Source organism: Lissotriton vulgaris, unplaced genomic scaffold, assembly GCF_964263255.1.
Source record: "Lissotriton vulgaris unplaced genomic scaffold, aLisVul1.2 SCAFFOLD_1212, whole genome shotgun sequence".
NCBI lineage: Eukaryota > Metazoa > Chordata > Amphibia > Caudata > Salamandridae > Lissotriton > Lissotriton vulgaris.
In genome coordinates, this window is record NW_028241852.1 from 142,722 (window position 1) to 163,095 (window position 20,374).

The 20,374-nt window shown below is 43.1% G+C and overlaps 1 protein-coding gene across 1 annotated transcript in view; it reads right to left on the reverse strand.

The window, feature by feature from the left end:
• LOC147669872 (N-terminal EF-hand calcium-binding protein 2-like) overlaps window positions 1-20,374 on the reverse strand; it is a 420,936-nt gene that overhangs the window by 12,270 nt on the left and 388,292 nt on the right. Inside the window, exon 9 of the mRNA XM_086948186.1 lies at window positions 20,205-20,296. Within this exon, the coding sequence (XP_086804312.1) occupies window positions 20,205-20,296 (92 nt within the window). The remainder of the gene's footprint in view (window positions 1-20,204; window positions 20,297-20,374) is intronic.

Genomic DNA, 20,374 nt, shown 5'->3' on the forward strand with positions numbered 1-20,374 from the left:
AATGCCTTAGAACAATATCCCACATACCTAGGGATATGGACTAGAAATGCAGATGGCTGTTACAGTGTACTGTGATAATGAGTTATCCACTTCCTGACTGCTACCCAACAGCCCATGTAGCTCTTTGGATTTTGAGAGACAGGATTGCTTTGGAAAGCGAAAATGAGAGCATAAAAATGTGCAATAGATAAAAATCAGAGGATTGTGGACTGATGGAGTGAGAATGGTAGAAAGAAATAATGGAATACATTGAGAAAGAATGATAGAGTTAATGCATGAACAGGACTGGAGATTGTGAAGAGGGGACTGGAGAAGCAGAGTAAGGTTAAGGAGTGAGTGGGGGAGTAGGAAAGCAGAGTTATAATGATAATGCTAACACAAGTGGAAGATGAGAAGCCTGTGGAAATAGAAAATATGGGGAATCCTTAGGGATAGTAAATAACTTGGAGTGAATGGGAATCAAAGAGGACAATATTGAAGATATATTTATTAATATGACTGCCCAGGAGAGAGAAGGTAATGTAGAAAACCAATGGGATAGTTTATAGTGTGAATTGACTAATATGCAACATTTATTGTGGATTTGGTAATGGTTATTTTTGTGTGTATTGAGAGTGAGTAAGTTAATTTGAGGGAGTACAGTGGGTGATGATAGATTTTGAATAAGGTGCCTCAGAGGTTTCAATAAGTATTGGGTTTTGACAAAAATGATTTTTACAGTATCCACTGTGCAATTTAAAGAGCCTAAAATGTCAAAATGAATGCATTTTTGAAATAACAAGTAAAGGGGTGCATTAGGCCTAAAGAGCAAAACAGTGTCAACTGAAAAGCAAAAAATATGTTGCGCTTATTCAAGTGAGTCATTTCACTCACTTGAAGGTACATGCATTGCGTGAAGCACTGATGAAACTCAAATTCATATATCTTATAATTAAAAGTGAAGGGGAGTAACAATATTGTTGAATCCATGTGTTGAGGATAAAAACATTGGTAGAGAAAGTGTGCCTTCAAGGGAGAGTCTACACATTGGTGATTGTATGATTGTAATGGGAACAGTAGTTCGTTTTTAACAGCATAATTCAAAACATTTCTGTTACTCCAAAAGTAACCGTAATTCTAATTCTAGATGGAGATTTGGCTCTAATCCAGGATATATGGTTAGACCAATTGTCCAGCCCCACCCCAGTATCTGAATGTATAATAGGAAGATACTGAATAAGATGAAAACCGATTTAGAACTTATAGATGTATGGAGTTAACTAATTCAAGTTAAGTCTCTATTCTTCTAGTACAAATTCACTTGGCCGCCTCTTAAATTCATTATTTGTTGGTGAATCAGATCAGTATATTATTTCATCATTCAGGCAGGAGAATCAGCTTTACATCTTACTCTTAGAACTTTGAAAGTTAGCAATTAGTCTAAAGCATTCTTCGGGATGAGAAATGTAAAGCATTTATAAGGAATTAAAATAGGAAATGTTGTGCTCTCAGGTGGAACATGCAGCTCATCCTCCTGCTTCATGAGGTAGCTATAAAGTTTATGTTAGAGAGATAATGATCTGTACTTTTCTACTAAGAATAAGGAAAACAATTCAAATTTTGAAGATTTGAGGTCAATATTAGAAATCCAGAGAAGCAATACTGGCAAAGTCGGAACAATTATACTTAAGAAAATTGGTAGATCAAAACTTTAACAAAACAACACAAATTTAGCCTGAAGCAGCAGACTCTGAACTATATAGAACAAAACAAATGCATTGGGCATCATATTATAGGGTGAAGTACAGATGAAATGATTAGATCTACTTAGGAGTGTTTGGGCTAACCAGGGAGACACAGCAAGACCAGTAACCAATGTAAGTAAAATGATTGTGCTTTTCATAATTTTTATGACAATTTGTATCCTCTACACAATGAGAGAAACACTAGCAAGATTGTGGGGCAATCAGAGGGAACAAGTAAATTAAAGGCTTGTTATTCACCTTGGATAAATGGACTACCAAGATGATGCTTGTAGGTCTGTGAGAAAGAGCAGTTAGAAATGTTGAAAACATGTTTTCTGGAGTCATTTGCGACTCCAAAGGAGGAAAAAGGAAGTCGTTTTATGTGCCAGTTATTGACCTGTGACATTTCTAAAGATAACTGACAAAATCCACCTGTGATATTTGCTAAAAGGCTGAAGAAACTAATTAGGAAACTATTACGAAAGAGTTAAACTGAGTTCATTCAATGTAGATAAATTGGCTATAGTATGAGGTTATTATTAACTTTTGTAAATATTAATAGCTGCTTGAAATGTATTTGGTAGAGTGGATTGGGACTTCCCTTTTGCTATTTAGAGACACTTTAAGTTTTATGAGCTTTTGATTAGGAATATTAATTCATATATTATGTAATAATATTCATGTGATTTTACCACCTTGGAAAATAAGAAGTTATACTTTGCAAGGTTGTGCATCATCATCACTAACGTTCGATTTACATCTAATACATTTTTCTAAGGCTGATAGATTGAATTGAAACATTAAATACATTTGTCATGGTAAAAAAAACAAAAGAAGTACAAAGCATTTCTATATGTTAATAATATATTGTTGCTTGTTACCAACCCAGAAATTACATTTGATACATTGACAAGATTTATTGAAAGTATGTATAAAATCTGAGAGTACAATATAAATATATGTAAATGGGAAGTTTTAAGATTAATGAACGATTATTTTAGTAATAAATTAAAGATGAGCATTTTAAAGGGACAAAGAAATATCATATGTCTATAATACATTTTAGATTTAATGAGACTTAACTCCATGCCTGCATGGTTTCTGAAACATAATGTGTAAGATACTTTCCTCAATATTTGCAAAAAGACCTCGTACAATTATTGGGATGCATGTCTCAGTACTTTTGTGACTTGTGTCCATAATATATTTATGTGGAAAGGGTGCATGGAATTATATGGTAAGGGAAATCCAATAAAGAGGACCATAACAAAGCTAATATATTTGCTTAGATGCCTGCAAAATTTGCAGTCTTGCCATTTAAGGTGAGTGTTGATCAATAGACAATATATATCAAGAGGAGTGCAATGAGCACAGGATAATATTCTGATAGACCTGTCAGCCTTGAAGTGCTCTTCCCCTAAACATTTTGCAGAAATTTGTTTCTGTTAGCCTTAAAACTCTGTGCCCTTTATCATTGCTAGCCAGTGCTAAAGTGCTTGTGCTCTCTACTTTACACATGGTAAAATTGCCTTCCACCTGATTGGCATATTAAATTTACCTACACGTTCCTTGTAGCGTGTTGTACCATATACCCGGGGCCTGTAAATTAAATATTACTAGTAAGCCTGTAGCACTTGTGCCACCCACTTAAATAGCCCCTTTAATAATGCCCCAGGCCTGCAATTGCAGCCTGAATGCAGTCATAACCTTCAAATCTGACTTGGCAAAATAACCCCCTTTCCATGCCATTTTATTACATATACGCTACCACTAAGGTAGTCTCTAGGTAGCACATAGAACAGAAAGCATTTTATTGAAAGTTTGGCCATGTACTTTTAAGTTTTACATTTCCTGTTCGTAAAAAACTTCTACATTTGTTTTTCATTACTATGAGGCCTACCTGCCCAGTCATGTGTCCTCCCCAGGGTCACATGACTGGGCAGTTGGACTTTGATTATTCCTCCCAGATTGCCACACAATAGATGGATTAGGTGTGCCTGGATGGGCCATCAACTGGCAGGTTTGAGGGGTGGGGGTGCAGAGCTGGGCACAACCCCACTTTAAACAAAGTATGTTGTGCTCTACTTCCCACAACGGACATGTCACCCCAACATTGTTCATACAGCCAGCTTGGAGCCAGGGCAGAGGAATGAGGAAACTTAGAGCACTTCAAAGTGATCTGTCTAGAAACATCTTCTACTTCAAGGAAGGCACAATGTATAAAAAGGGGAATCTTAGACCCCTTCTTCAGTTTAGTTTCTTGACCTGGGGAAGGATTCTCAGATGCTTGCCTGCAGATGTGTACTCCACATGCTTTGCTGCAACTATAAGGACTGCTCCGCTGCTTGGAACCTGCCTTGAACCCTTAGAGGCCTGCCCTACTGTTTGAGGCCTTCTTTATCGCCAGAACCCAGGACTACCAGAGGTACCCCAAGGGCTAGTTTGCCGGCTTCCTGCTCAGAGCTGAGGGACAGAAAATGCTCTCACTATCTTGAACCCACAGCTGGACCCAGCCTGAGTAAGTCCTGAGCCCCCAAGTGGTGCTCCTCCACTCCTGAACTCTTGGTTGTGGTGTGCCCACATCCTGCTCACCTATCCGCTCAAGGTGAGTCGCTAGTACGACCTGACTTTGAGTCTGCTCCCGCTTTGTTTTGCCCCGCAGCAGTAAATCTTGTTCAGCGGTCCCTCAGCGAAGGGGTATCTGGTCTCCTTGTACTATCATTGGATATAGCCTCAACTTCATCCAGCTGAAGATTTGAAGACTAAGTCAGAACTTACAAATCTTCACAGCAACTTTGTCCAGCAGCTCCCTGAGGATGATGCTCCCTTCTCGGAAAATGCCTGCAGCCTTGCCCCACTGTCCTTTACCTTCACAAAACTTTTTCTTCAAAATGTACTCTAAGTCCGAAGATAAGCATTTACCGACGCACTTTTTCTATCCAACCCATGCTAAGGAGCGGCCGGGTACATTTTTTTACTTTACCGGGGCTCGGGTGACTAGATATCCACAATTATCACTTTGATGTTTTAAGCAAAAAATTTAAAATTCATAACTCTGATTCTACTGATTGGGTTTTTTGTTATTTTAGTGTTAAATAATTTATTAAAATGTACACTTTTTTTCTAAGCTGAAACGTTTAACAAAGCGCCTGAGCCAACTCTATCAAAAGGGAGACGCAAAAGGATAGGAAAGCAAAATAAGGCATGAGGGAGAAGATAAATCCCAAAGAATAAAGGATTCATCTGTGAAAGTGTTTCCAATTTTTAAAACAGAAGACATTCTCTTGGGTTCAATCAACAGTTCTCAGATAGATTTGGGACAAGCAGGAATTGAACTTCAAAACTCGTCGGAACAAGGGAAACCCATCAAACAAAAGGAGCCTCTTCTGAGCCTTTAGTAAGCTCAGCTCATGCTTCTGTTAGTGCGAACCTGAGATCAAGTACCTCCTCAAACCAATTACCTCAAAAAGTGCAAAAAGAACAAAGTGCAGAGCCCTTAGAAAGCTCAGATCATGCTTCAGTTAGTACAAATCTGAAATCAAGCAGCTCCTCAAACCAAATACCTCAAAAAGAGCAAAGTGCAGATGTTTTCCCACTCTTTCTCAGCCACTTGATCTTCCAGCATAAGAAGGTAAGTCTGCATCATCACCAAATTATGACTTAAGGAATTTGTGCTGGCAAATGTAAGGAAGGAGGACTGCTCATCACCCTCTACAGTACTCTGCAACCATTTGAGTGCATCATTGCCTCAAGAACAACCCTCTCCAACGTATACATGAGCCCCCTCGTGGCCATCGCCCCCCCAGCGGCCATCGCCCGCCATCACAACCTCAACATCATCTCCTACGCGGATGACACTCAACTGATCCTATCACTCACCAATGACCCTAGCACCGCCAAAACTAACCTACACGAAGGAATGAAAGAAGTTGCCGAATGGATGAAACACAGCCGTCTGAAATTGAACTCAGATAAAACAGAAGTCCTCATCTTAGGTACATCCCCCTCCGCATGGGACGACTCTTGGTGGCCAGAAGCCCTTGGAAAAGCACCCATCTCGACAGACCACGCACGGAACCTAGGCGTCATCCTGGATTCCTCACTTTCAATGAACAGACAAGTCAACGCCGTCTCCTCATCCTGCTTCAACATTCTGCGCATGCTCAAAAAAACAATTCGCTGGATCCCCACCGAAACTAGGAAAACGGTCACCCACGCTCTGGTCACGAGCCGACTGGACTACGGAAACACCCTCTACGCAGGTACTACCGCTAAACTCCAGAAAAAACTCCAACGAATCCAAAACGCCTCAGCCAGGATCATATTAGACATCCCGCGTAAAGAACACATCTCTGGTCACCTGAAAAACCTCCACTGGCTTCCCGTCAATAAGAGGATCACTTTCCGGCTCCTAACCCACGCACACAAAGCACTCTACGAAATCGGACCAGAATGCCTCAACACACGACTGTCCTTCTACACCCCCTCCTGCCAACTACGATCTTCCAACCAAGCCCTCGCCACTGTACCTCGCATCAACAAAACCACCATGGGAGGTAGATCCTTCTCCTACCTGGCAGCTAAAACTTGGAACTCACTTCCCACTTACCTTCGCCTTACCCAGAACCACCTAGCATTCAGAAAGCAACTTAAAACGTGGATATTTGACAAGTAATCCCCCACCCCTCCCTAAGCGCCTTGAGACCCTCTGGGTATGTAGTGCGCTATATAAATTCTCTGACTTGACTTGACTAAACCACCAAGACAGCCCTTTACCCTAATTAAAAATCTAGAAGTGGAATTCTTTTTTGAATAGGGGTGACATCTTAAGGGCATTAGCAGCCCACAGTGATCTTAAGTGTTTAACATCAACTGACATTGTAACAGTTGAATTTAAGCCACCATTGGCTGGGGATCCAAATGAAACAACAGTCATCACCTGGGCCTCCACTGAAACAGCCCATTTAATTTTTATAAAAAACAGAAGATTCGCTCGGGAATGGGAAGTTATCATCACTAGTCTTTCTTGCGCAAAATACCCGACGGTGTTATTGGAAGAAGTTAGGGGACCAGCAGTTCCCAAAGTAAAAGAAAGATTGGGACAGCTCACAAAATCAAACATGGGCACGATCTTTAAAGATTCAAGAAGATCTAGAAGCAGTTGTAATTTGGATGAATCAAAATCGATCTTAGTCTCACAGCAACACAGACTGAAGTCATCAGTGCAAGTTTGAGTATCCTCCCTATGTTCAGGCAGAAGATTGGGGTCCATTCTCACAAACCCTAAACAGCAATAAAACGTCATGCCTCCCACCTAAAAATGCTCACGTGTTCCAATAAACACAATCACAATCTTATCCTTGAATATTGCTGGTTTGGGAAAGTTGCATCTGGATACAATAATGGAAACCTATGTAACCTCACAAGCCTTGTTATGATTTCAGGAAACATGGAAAGAGAACTAACTCCCTCTAAGGGGTTTCATCAAATATTATGTGCCGGCTGGTAAAGCAAAAGAGAAAGGCCATCCGAAGGGGGGTTTATCCATTTACATCTCCATTAAGCATGCTTTTATTGTTCCAAAACTTAAATTGTTAAACTGAAAATATGATGCTTGGGGCATGCCCCAGCCCTTTGCTGGTAATGAATGTATTTGTTCTAACTAGCCTGTGCTTGAAGAAACAAATCATTAATTCAGTTAAACAAAAGCTATTTGAATTATCAGATACACATGGATTGGAAATAGACCTTGGATCCTTATAGGAGATTTCAGTTTGAACTTCTCAAATCTTTGCCGGAGGAAAGGAGTCGTCCAGCGGAATTCCAATCCAGTTTGTATAGTAAGCTGGATAAATTAGCCCATTCTCTTCCTACAACATTAGAGATTCTTGGTTTGAGAGCATTTCTCCTGAAGTCCCCTATGGCTTCTACGCATAGGACAAACATGAGTCATGCAGTATTGGATTACATTTTTATTTCCATAGGGTTGATTGATAAAATGCGGGAGTTTGCAAAAATTCCAAGATGTGAAAGCGACCACTACCCGCAACTCATACCTTTTGGAAATTCCAATAAGATGGTACACCAATTAGAAATCATGCTGGGGGCAATGCCCATTCAGCAAACGGAAAATGTAATCATCCTTTGGGAAATCGCAACAGGTTAGTTAAGAACCAATCTTATTGGTCAACAGTGACACTTCAATCCTGCAAGGAGAACGCAACATAAAAAGTGGTATTCAAAGGAGCTTAGGGCCCAAAGAAAAACATTGGACCAGGAAGCTAAAAAACTAAAAATGCTAGAAGATTGCAGCAGCAGTGCAATGAGACTAAATGAGCTGAGAAAGGCATATAAAGAAATCTTTGTGGGACACCAAAAGGAGTGCGGATGATCTACAAAGCCGTGACCTCTTCTTTGCTTGCAACAGCAAGAATCAGCAAGTCTTTTGGCATTCAAATAATCACCTGGCAAGAGATCAAATTAAGTGTATGTCAGCCAATACTGTTATTGCTTGATAAATTAGAGTAGACATTGAATCAAAGTATTTTTCCAGTTTACTTTTTACTGATCTCAAAGCCTGGGCAACCAAAGAAACATAAATACACTTTAAACAAACAGGCTTTGGGCAAAATCCTAGTACAAAAGACAACTTGGCTTGCTTGGCAATGTTAATAAATAAGTCAACTCAGAGAAAACAGCTTCTCTACTCCTCCTTTATTGAATTATCTAAAGCATTTGACTATGTCAACAGGAACTTGCTCGGAGGCAAGATGGCGTCGGCGAGGACAGTCGCTGACTGAGCGCTCTCCACTCTCCTGAAGCCCTGCGTGAGAAACCAAGCAATCGAGCGAAAATGGGAGAAATAAACCTGCCAGCCTGAATGTTATGAAATAACTTGCAGAAAGAAAACCAATCCATTGAAAAGGATTGCGAAAAGAGCTGCGGAAAAAGACTGTTGCCAGCTGACCTTTGGTCCTTGAGTTGAAGAGATACCTTCAGACACCCGAAAGATATCACTGACATTCTCGGATATTGCCAACTGGTGTCTTCTACAGAGGTGGTCTGAGGGAAAAAGCTCCCTCGGAGGGGAAAAAAAATTGTGGAATCTTAAAAAAACACTGATGGCTGCCCTTTACTCGTAACCCCTAACTCCGTTTCTTGCTTTGGAGCTATCAATCTCCGACTCGGCGATCAGCCTGCTGGAGCTGGAGGCGAAAGGCAGAAGGTGAGGAGCGGAGGTGCATTGTGTGGCGGCAATACTACTTGACTCTAAATGTTTTATCAGGGGAGCATAAGCAGCTTAAGCTGAATAGTCGGGGAGGGGGGGAAAGGACAAAAAAGGGTGGTCTGACACTTCTTCTGCAAGAACCATTTCCCGACGGCTCGTTAACCGCCTGTACAGCGGGACGCCATCAATCACATGTAACTAATCTGCATTCAAGGACTCTAAAAACTTTAGCTTCAAAGAGCTCTGAGATTAAAGAGCGCTGAAAAGAAAAACAAGAAAATAAAGAGAAAGCCGAGGAGGGGTGTCCTGCTGAAGTTGCCGCTTCTGACCTGTCACATCCACCACTTATACAAAGGAGTGAAACAAACAAGAAGCAGCAGTGAGTGATAGACATTAAGTTGTTGCAGTGTTAATTGTGATACAAGGATCCCTTTGCTTTCGGCTTTGCTCTGCCGGTTCCATCAGGTTTCATCAGGGTGGCAAGGGAGGCTTTTGAACCCGCTTTGAATCTGACACCATTCACCTGTTTAAAAGACTTCGCATGCATTTCTGAGGGGGGAGGACAGAATACAGGGAAAAGGACTGGGACATATCAAAACAAGGAAATTACATGTAACGGAAACAAGGGCTGCATTCACGTTTAAAGCATTAATTTTGGCTAGATTAAACAGCTGGATCTGGCAAAAACTAGACAAAAACTTAAAGGCAACAACAATGGTACTAGTAGCAAGGGTGGTAATGAGGGTAGAAAAGAAATTTTATCTCTTCAGTTTAAAAGGCTCAGGAATAATAAAGAATAAGGACGAGCTCAAAAGTTAAGGTGTTAACAATGAATGTATGTGTGCTGAATGATAGGCTGAAAAGACAAAAGGTAGCTTTATTAATCAAAAACACCCAGGCAGAATTTATATGTTTACAAGAGACACACATAGAAGGTAACAAGTCTTTCTTGTTGGAACAATTGGGGCTGCACGTGCTGGCATATTCAAAACATGGGGCAAAGGTCAGGGGAGTGGCCATTTTAACTAAATTACCTAATGTTAGCACTAGGAAGAAATTAGAAGATCCCTGGGGCAGGTGGGCCCTGATTGAGTGTCTGATTGGAGAAGTCTGGATTACTTTGGGGTCCGTCTATGGGTCAATGGAGGATGACCCTGAAGTATTCGAGTTCCTAGATATAGAACTGGCTACTTGGGCACCAAGAATGATCCTAGCAGGAGATTTCAACATTGACGGGGCGTCAGGTTAGGGACTGAATAATAGGGGCCTATACCAAGGAAGGAAAAAGAGGGTGTGTAGAGCAATCCGAAGTATGGCCAGTAACAATGCCTTTATGGACGTCTGGGAAGAGCTTAAAGTGGGCGAGGACGGCTTTACTTACTACTCGGCCCCCCATAGGAAGTGCGTCCGTCTGGATTACTTCTTCACCTCCAGGTTACCTTCAAACATCCTCACGATAGCGAGGTTACCCCGTATTCTGTCTGATCATAACCCCCTATTATTGACAATAACGGGTAGTGGGCTTAAAAGACAGGCTAAATCATGGACATTTGAAAGGGAACTCCTGACGGATATAGACTATATTACACACATGCACGCTTGGATAAAGGGCTTCTGGGATATCAACAGAGGGAGTACTAATCCAGGAAATGACTGGGATACCTTTAATGCAGGGGTGCAAGGTGAAACACTGGGTTTCAGCCTAGCCAAACAGAAAAAGGAGAAAGCCAAGGTAGATCGGGACAACAGCGACCTGTTGAAAGCAGAGCAGAAACTGGAACAGGCTATTACTGAGGGGTGGGAGTTGGAACAATACCTAATGGAGACCATGATGGCTAAAGCGGAAGCAGAAGAGAGCATAGCAATAAAATCAGCTAAGATTTACAATGCTAAGAGAGAGCAATGCTGTGAATACAGCAAAAGGGTAGGGCGAACACTCGCAACACGCACGAGACAGAGGATGGCAAAAGGTGAAATTAAAGAGATAAGAGACAGCGGGGCCAATATGGTTTCAGAAAGGGAAGGTATCCTCGAGGTGTTTAGGGAGTTCTATAGCAAGCTTTATGAGGAGGAGCAGGACAGGGATCCTGCCGATATTCAGAGGTACCTGCAAGACCTACCAATTAAAACTCTACAGGAGATAGATAGGACTCTCTAGAGACCTGCTTAGAGGCAGAAGAGATTAAGGAGGCAATGCTCAGCCTGCCCTCCGGTAAGGCTGCTGGGCCGGATTTGATACCCGGGGAATTTTACAAAGTGTTTTCTGCATCAATTATCTCAGAGTTAGTCAGGACACTTAGGGAGGCACAGGCGGGGCATTCTATACCAGCCCCGCAGGGGCAGATATTGTTGTAATCCTTAAAAAAGGGAAACCCCCCGCAGAGCCCGGATCATACCGCCCGATTACACTGATTAATGCTGACTTAAAAATCTTCTCTAAAACATTAGCGAACAGACTTGCTAGGGTAATAGAGCAACTAGTAAGCATTAATCAGCATGGCTTTATTGCACACAGAGGAACTACACTCCATGTTAGAAAAATGATCACGCTGTTTGACGTAAAAGGGGCGGAGGAGAAACCTATGGCAGCTATGTTACTAGATGCCGAAAAGGCCTTCGACCGTGTGGCGTGGGAATTTCTGTGGGCAGTGTTAAGGAAAGGGAGAATCGGAGAAGGATTTATAAAATCGATACAATCATTGTATGTAGGACCAACGGCGTGTGTAAGGGTGAATGCAAGCCGCACTACCCCATTTAGAATTACACGGGGCACACAACAGGGGTGCCCGTGCTCACCCCTGCTCTTTGCACTTTACATAGACCCATTAATTAAGAAATTGGAGCTAAATGATGGAATTAGGCCGCTAGACACTAAGATGGGGCTGATTAAGGTACTAGCATACGCAGGTGATATTGCGATTATCACACCCTCGCCATCAGAGGCTATCAGTAAAATAGAACAGGAGGCGGAGCAATTTGGGCGGGTCGCGGGGTACGCACTAAATAAAAATAAGACACAAATCATAAAGAACATATATGCAACATGCACAGATTCACGGGTGGTGGCTGAGGGGGTTTATCTAGGAATAGCAATCACTGCTGACCTGGGCAATCTAGTGGACTTAAACACTTCTCCTATCATCGCGAAAGCGAAGAAGGATTTGGATAGGGTACATAATCTGCACATGTCTATAGTTGGCAGGGTAAATTATATTAAAATTAATCTCCTCCCGAAATTTCTATATATATTTAGAACTATACCTCTATTTTTTAGCCCACTTTTGTTTGGTAGAATAGAGCTCACAATAAACCGGTTTATTTGGTCACAGGGTAAAACAAGAAGGGCACTAAAATACATGGCATTACCAAGAGAGAGGGGGGGTGGGCACTACCCGATCTGAGACTCTATTACTGGGCAGCAGTGCTGCAGCAAATAACGGGCCTTATTGGCGGGGCCGAGGTGGAAGCAGAATTCTATACCGGCTTGTTAGAGATCTTCGGTTTGATTTTAGGCGAGGAGGCACAGAATGTGTTCCTGAGATATACTGAACTGAGTTACTTCAAGAGGACCAGATTCAAGACCCTGGAGGCAGCCTATAAGGTGTGGAAGGCGTTTAAAAAGAGCTTTGGACTGGGTAGATACCATGCATACACTAGGTTAGGGAACGACCCCACATTATCCCCAGAGATCTTTGCTGATACTGTTTTCAAGGAATGGGGACGGTTAGGAGTGAAAAGAATTGGGGATTTGATAGGCCCGCTAGGAGTGCGCCAATTTTCAGAGATACAGAGAAAATTTGGGGTCAGTACAAGGACGTTTTTTAAGTATTTACAGATAAGAAGCTTATTGGCTGGAAAGAGAGGAGGACCCCTAGGATTTGGAGACAATACAATATTACAAGTAATAGAAGGGGGACACAGCTGCACAATAAAAAGGTGCTATGCCGAACTTATAGCACACAGGGGAGATGACTTGGGTAAATTTGAAGCAAAATGGATGGATGCGCTAGGGATTAGGGAGGGGATCTTTGAGAAGTCATTGCAGATGGGACAGGAGGTTCTCCGCTCTTCATTGCAAACCCAGCACTACAAGACCTTGTACAAGCTATACTACACCCCAGCCAGAATTGCACAGTGGGGGGGGCACACAAGGCATAACATGCCCAAGATGCGACAGCCAGGAGGCAGACATAGCTCTCATGTTTGGCGAATGCCCCAACCTGGCTCCTCTGATAAAAGAAAACGAAGGGTTTTTAGATAGATCACTAAATTGTAAGTTAACGATGACACCCGAAGTAATATTAATGGGATTGGACGGGACTGGAGAGCAACCACAGTTGGAGAACTTTCTGTTCGTAGCCATGGCAGTATTTCGTCTATGCATAGCTTCAGCATGGCGAGACAAGCTCCCCCTCACTATGCAGCAATGGTTGGCCAGGCTTTTGTATATATACAACATGGAAAAAGCGCTATACGCCAGAAAAGGGAAGAATGGCAGATCCCTCGGTCTGCAGATCTGAAAAACAATAACAGATTAGAAGAATAGGGTGGCAGGAAACATAGAACTTCCATAGGGTCTCAAGGCGGGTGTATAATGTAAATCAGGAATATTATTCTAGCTGTATGCATGGGGTTATGTTTGGATGTTCGCCCTTCAAGGGGTTTCTACCATTTATTTTTAATGACGCTCTAGCTTACCCAGTATAATTTGCCAGGCTGAATTATTGTAACTTGAGATATAGTAATGTCATGGAAAAAACGAAACTTGATTGTATTCTTTTGCTATTTTTCATGTCCTGTGCGGGGGGGGAGGAGTTAGGGGAATAAACGTTGTAATTTTTTTTTGAATAATAACATTAAAACAAAAACAAACAAAAAAAAGGAACCAGTTCTAGCAGAAACTGGTTGATTGGAATATTAAATCAACTTAGCTGCGGACCATCCACATATTATACTCCAACAATTGGGGGCATATAAAGTTGGGAGATAAAAGTGCATATTCTCCAAAAGTTCCAAGGAATAGCTGGGTGCTCGCCCCCTACTCTTTTTAACTTGTTTATCTCAGATCTTAGCAATATGTTAGATCAGGAAATATCCCATCCAATTTCAGTGGGGGGCATCTTTTGACAGCTTTACATTATGACACGATGTATCCGCCTTAGACTGGTGTGGGTCTGCAGAGGCTTTTAATTTTTTTTAATGAATATTTTAAATAAAACTATATGACAGTTATCTTTGAAAAACCAAACACCCTAATTTTTTGTTAAAAAGGTGAACAAGAATGCTGCTTTGTAGTTGGGTGAGACAACGATCAAAAGAAGCCATAGTTACAAATATCTGGATCGTGGACAGCATTTTTTACAGCTGAATGCATTGAAACCCAAGTTGTCTGAAGTAATCCATGCTTTTCCGGGTGCTATTCTGCAAATTATTGATCCATTCACTAATTCTGCTGATATGGGTTGTCAGGGTGAAAATAATTCCAGCATGATGTCATGGCTCCTTAGTATTCCCTGGAAATTTGGGGGCACTTTTTAAATGTTTCCCAAAGCAAAGTATATTGTTTGCTATTTCATCTACCCAAATTAGGGGTTTCCAACCTTTTGTATAATAAGAGCTACAGCTGATCAGTGAACATCGTTGTGAGCTACTGAAGGCCAAGTAACTTGTGCACTGCTACCAGTCACCACCTTGCCCAGCTTCATTGACTTTAAACCTAATGTCCAAGAAGCCTGCTACCCTGGTTTGAACAAAATATTGTGACTAGGGGTACTATGCTAGGGCTGCCATGTGTGTCAGTGAGTGCATGGTATGTGGGGATGTATGCATATGTGTGTGAATTAATGAGATATATGTGTATGGGTGACTGACAGCCTTTGCCGTATGTCCACATGTGGCACAGGACATACCTTTTGCCATATGTGTCACTGTTACATCTACAGCACAACCTGTAAAACAATCTTTTAAATAAAAAAAATCAAAGTGTAGAAACATTTTCTGCAAAATTGTTTGTACTAAGGAACATTTTTGTCACTTAATGGAAACATTTTATGCACTCTAAATTTCGCCCATTAAAAAAAAAAAGGCGGTATTTTTCAGTTATAAATATAATATGACTACTTGTCTACCAGACACTGGGAGCAAGATGCCTGCTGTGTATAAATGAGACACTTTGAAATGGGAAAACATTTAACTGAAGAGCTAACTTAGTTTATATGCATTACATAAAACTCATAATTTTAATTTTCTTCCATGTCAAAGTGTCTTTACAACGAGAAGGCATTTTACTCCCAGCGGCCTGTATATATGGTGCCATATTTATAACAGGAAAATGCTGTCATGTTTTTTTAAATTTGAGGAATTTAAAGTGAAGGAACATGCTTTATAAAACATTTGGGCTTAATTCAAAGTAGACAAAAATATTTAGGCAAATAAACTTTTTTCTTCACTTTAGATTTCTCCAATTTAAAAGAAAATGATTGTATTTTTCAGTTATAATAAGTCACTGTGTCAACCAGTCCTGGTTGCAAGATGCCTGCTGTTTGTAAATGCCACACTTTGAAAAGGGAGAAAATTAAAATGAAGAGTTAACTTAATCATTAAGTTATCCATCCATCCATCTTTTCACTGATCCGCCCATCAATATGTTCATGTATCTGTATGTCTTTTAACTGTCCATCCATTCACTCTTCCTTATTTGTGCATTATTCCATTCTTCCATCCATTCACACTTTTACCAGTAAATCCTTTCACTCTTCCTTCCAGTCATTCTTTTACCCTTTCACTTTATTTCCATCTTTCCTTTCGTGTTTCCTTCCTGTCGCCTTTCCTTTCTTCTTCTGTTTTTTTTCTTTGTATCTACCCATTATGTTCTCTCATCCTTACTTTTTCTTAATATCTTTAACTGTCATGCTCATTGTTTTTCAATCTGTTTCTCTGTTTTCTACTTTTGAATTGTTTTCCTGTGCATGCCAGCTGAAAGCTCACAGCCCTCTCATGATATTTCCTAGCAGTGCTATTTATCAGCATTGTTTGCAGATAAACAACTAATTATTGTTTATGTGGAACCAGTTCACAAGATTTTTAAGGCCAGTTGGAGCCCCCGCTTCAACTGCTAAAGTGGGGGGTTCCCTACACCCATGCCTGTAACTGACACACCTTACTGCTGCCTGCAACACTTGGAAGCTTCCAAGCACCTCTTATAATTTTACAAATCTGACTTATGATCTTTTGAAGTCAAGTATGACTTTGGCTTTTACTAGCTCTATTAATTGGGCATTTGGCAATGTTGTCATTGGGGATGGGCGTAACTCACGGAGTTTCACTCTGCGGAACTCAGCAGAGTTACATAAAAACTCAACGATATTCCACAGGCAGAATTTGGCACGTCACGCTGCGCCCGCTGAATTAAAGTGCCGGGAGTTTGCTTGTAAAATCAGCGCAAATGGCACCAGGAATGCGCCCAAGGGTGCTGATTCTTTCTACCGCTCCAAGAGATTTCTACTCAAGCAGCAGCTTGCGCAATGCGAACGGTCGCGACCTGACGCGTCCGCTCACATTGAGGAATCTCACCAGGTGGCGTTCTAGCACCCAAAAATCGTGCTAGGGGATGCAGATTCTCACTTGCTCTCGCCAACGTACTGTTGACGAGACATGTGCGAGAAAAACTTCCTGCAGTTGTCAGAGCTTTCGCAGAACTCCTCATTCCAAGCACAATGCGGAGTGGGCAAAACTTTGCAAACTCCACCAGTGGAGCAGAATTTTCCACCCACCCCTAGTTGCTATCAGAGACATCTTAGTGGACCAGTGTTCTTGATTATGGGTTTTCTCTCAACTGTCATGTATTTTTGTCCTTAGATACCCACAGTGTACATCGTTGATGTAGCTGCTTGGAAATGGTGAAACAATAATAGCGTTTAACCTTTTCTGCTGTGATTTAAGTAAAAAGACGCCATTGATGTCGCTTGTATGGAGGGCTTGTATTTGATGTGCTTTCGTTTGTTTGGGACATGTTGGATGTGTGTGTATGCTAAATGATGAAGCAAAATAATAGATATTTACTCTGCTGGGACCCTGCCTCTTCCATATTACACTCCTTACTGTATTGAGCACCTGACAATTCAAGTTGGGGGGATGCAGGAAATACCTTAACCCCGGTCGCACCCCCAACTGCGTCCAAGCCGCTCCTGGACGCACCCATGGACCGTTCTCCTGCCTCTCCTGCAAATTTAGCGGCACCGACAACATCTCCGCTACGACCACTCCACAGACTCCCGACCCCAACCACCTACAATGCATCCTTCTCAACACCCGATCGGTCCACAGACACGCCATCGACCTATGGAATCTACTAGACACCATCTCTCCAGACGTCGCCTTCCTAACAGAAACATGGATGAACGCTTCCTCCGCCCCTGACATCGCCATTGCCATCCCTGAAGACTACAAGATCACACGCAAGGACCGCACCGACCATACAGGAGGCGGAATCGCTATCGTCCATAAGAAATCAATCCGCATCTCAATCAGCTCTGACGCCAACCTCGCTAACTCCGAACACCTTCACTTCCAGATCCACATCGACCCCAAGATCACTCTCAGAGGCACCCTCCTCTACAGACCACCAGGTCCCCGCGCAAAATTCAGTGAAGACATCACAGACTTCATCACCCCACACGCGCTCCCCTCCAAAGACTACATCCTTCTGGGAGACCTCAACTTCCACCTTGAAAAAATCAACGACCGCAACACCGCCACCCTATTGGACAACCTAGCCAACCTCGGACTTAAACAACTGGTCACTTCCCCCACCCACATCGCAGGTCACACACTCGACCCAATCTTCACCTCCAGCAACCACGTCTCCTTCAGCCACACCACAGATCTCCTCTGGACTGACCACAGCTGCGTCCACTTCACCTACAACAAGCCGAAACCCATCATCCACCTCCAACCAACTCTACAAAGAAACTGGAACAAAATCACCACGGAGCAGATCTCCACTTCGCTCCTTCAAACCCCCCCAGCCCTCTCTTCTAACGCCAACGAAGCCGCCTCCAACCTCACCCTTTGGCTATCCAACACCGCCGACACCTTAGCACCACTGAAAAAACGTCAACACAAACTTGGCATCAAGAAGGCTTCATGGTTCAACGATGACCTCAAGAAGTCCAAGAAACTGTGCCGCTCCCTTGAAAAGGCCTGGAAAAAAGACCCAACCACCAGCACCAAGGACGCCTTCAAAAGCGCCACCCGCACTCACCACCAACTGATCCGAAAAGCCAAGAAAACAGCATTCAAGGACCGACTTGACAACAACGCCCACAACAGCAAGGAACTCTTCAACATCGTCAAGGAATTTTCCAACCCCTCGGCCAACTCCAACGACATCACCCCCTCTCAAACCCTCTGCGATTCCCTAGCCTCTTTTTTCCACAACAAGATTGCTGACATCCACAACAGCTTTGACAACCAACCCGGAAGCCAACCCACCTTACCATTAACTGACCATCCTCCCCCCGTTAACACCCTTAACGCCTGGAACCCAATCTCCACTGAGGACACCATCCGCCTGATGAATTCCATCCACTCTGGATCCCCCACAGACCCATGCCCTCACCACATCTTCAACAAAGCAGACTCCGTCATAGCCCCGCACCTCCGAGACGTCATCAACTGCTCCCTCAACTCCGCCACCTTCCCAGAAGACTGGAAACACGCTGATCTCACCGCCCTTCTGAAAAAACCAACAGCAGACCCCACCGAACTCAAAAACTACCGCCCCATCTCGCTTCTTCCATTCCCTGCCAAAGTCATCGAGAAAGCTGTCAACAACCAGCTCGCCGCCTTCCTCGAAGCCAACAAATCACTCGACCCCTCACAATCTGGTTTCCGAGCCAAACACAGCACTGAGACCGCCCTCATCGCAGCCACAGACGACATTCGAACTCTACTGGACAATGGAGACACAGTCGCCCTCATCCTCCTCGACCTCTCAGCAGCCTTCGACACAGTCTGCCACAGCACCCTTTTACAACGCCTCAGAAACATCGGAATCCAAGGAAAGGCACTGGAATGGATCACCTCGTTCCTCACCGGAAGATCCCAGAGAGTCCGCCTCCCACCATTCAAGTCTGAGGCCTCTGAAATCATCTGCGGCGTACCACAAGGATCCTCACTCAGTCCCACCCTCTTCAACGTATACATGAGCCCCCTCGCGGCCATCGCCCGCCAACACAACCTCAACATCATCTCTTACGCGGACGACACTCAACTGATCCTATCTCTCACCAAGGACCCCAGCACCGCCAAAACTAACCTACACGAAGGAATGAAAGAAGTCGCCGAATGGATGAAACAAAGCCGTCTGAAACTGAACTCAGACAAAACAGAAATACTCATCTTAGGTAATTCCCCCTCTGCATGGGACGACTCCTGGTGGCCGGAAGCCCTCGGAAATGCACCCATCCCGACAGACCACGCACGGAACCTTGGCGTCATCCTGGATTCTTCACTCTCAATGAACAGACAAGTCAGCGCCGTATCCTCTTCCTGCTTTAACATTCTTCGCATGCTCAGAAAAACATTTCGCTGGATCCCCACCGAAACAAGGAAAACAGTCACCCACGCTCTAGTCACGAGCCGACTGGACTACGGAAACACCCTCTACGCAGGTACCACCGCTAAACTCCAGAAGAAACTACAACGAATCCAAAACGCCTCAGCCAGGCTCATATTAGACATCCCACGCAACGAACACATCTCTGGTCACCTTAAAGACCTCCACTGGCTACCCGTCAACAAGAGAATTACCTTCCGACTGCTTACCCACGCACACAAATCACTCTACGACATCGGACCAGATTGCCTCAACTCTCGACTGTCCTTCTACACCCCCTCCCGCCAACTTCGCTCTTCCAGCCAAGCCTTCGCCACTATACCTCGCATCAACAAGACCACCATGGGAGGCAGATCCTTCTCATACCTGGCTGCCAAAACATGGAACTCGCTCCCCGCTTACCTTCGCCTCACCCAGAATCACCTAGCGTTCAGAAAGCAGCTTAAAACGTGGATATTTGACAAATAATCCTCCTCCCCATCCTAAGCGCCTTGAAACCCTCTGGGTATGTAGTGCGCTATATAAATTTTATGACTTGACTTGACTTGACATAATCATGTGTGACAGATCAATGCAAAGGTCAATGTAAAGGTCACTACATTTACTGAAAAATCTTATTTGACGTCGCTCTTACCTGGCACAGAGACGGTGGAGACAGAGTCCGGCTGAGTCAGTGTGTCGACCTTTACATGTTGAAACATTTTAGAGGCGGAGCTCTGCAAATGCCTGAAATAACAAATACAAACAGAATATTCATTGCTGAGCTTGACATTCCAACCATTCTTGCATACAATGTACTTATTC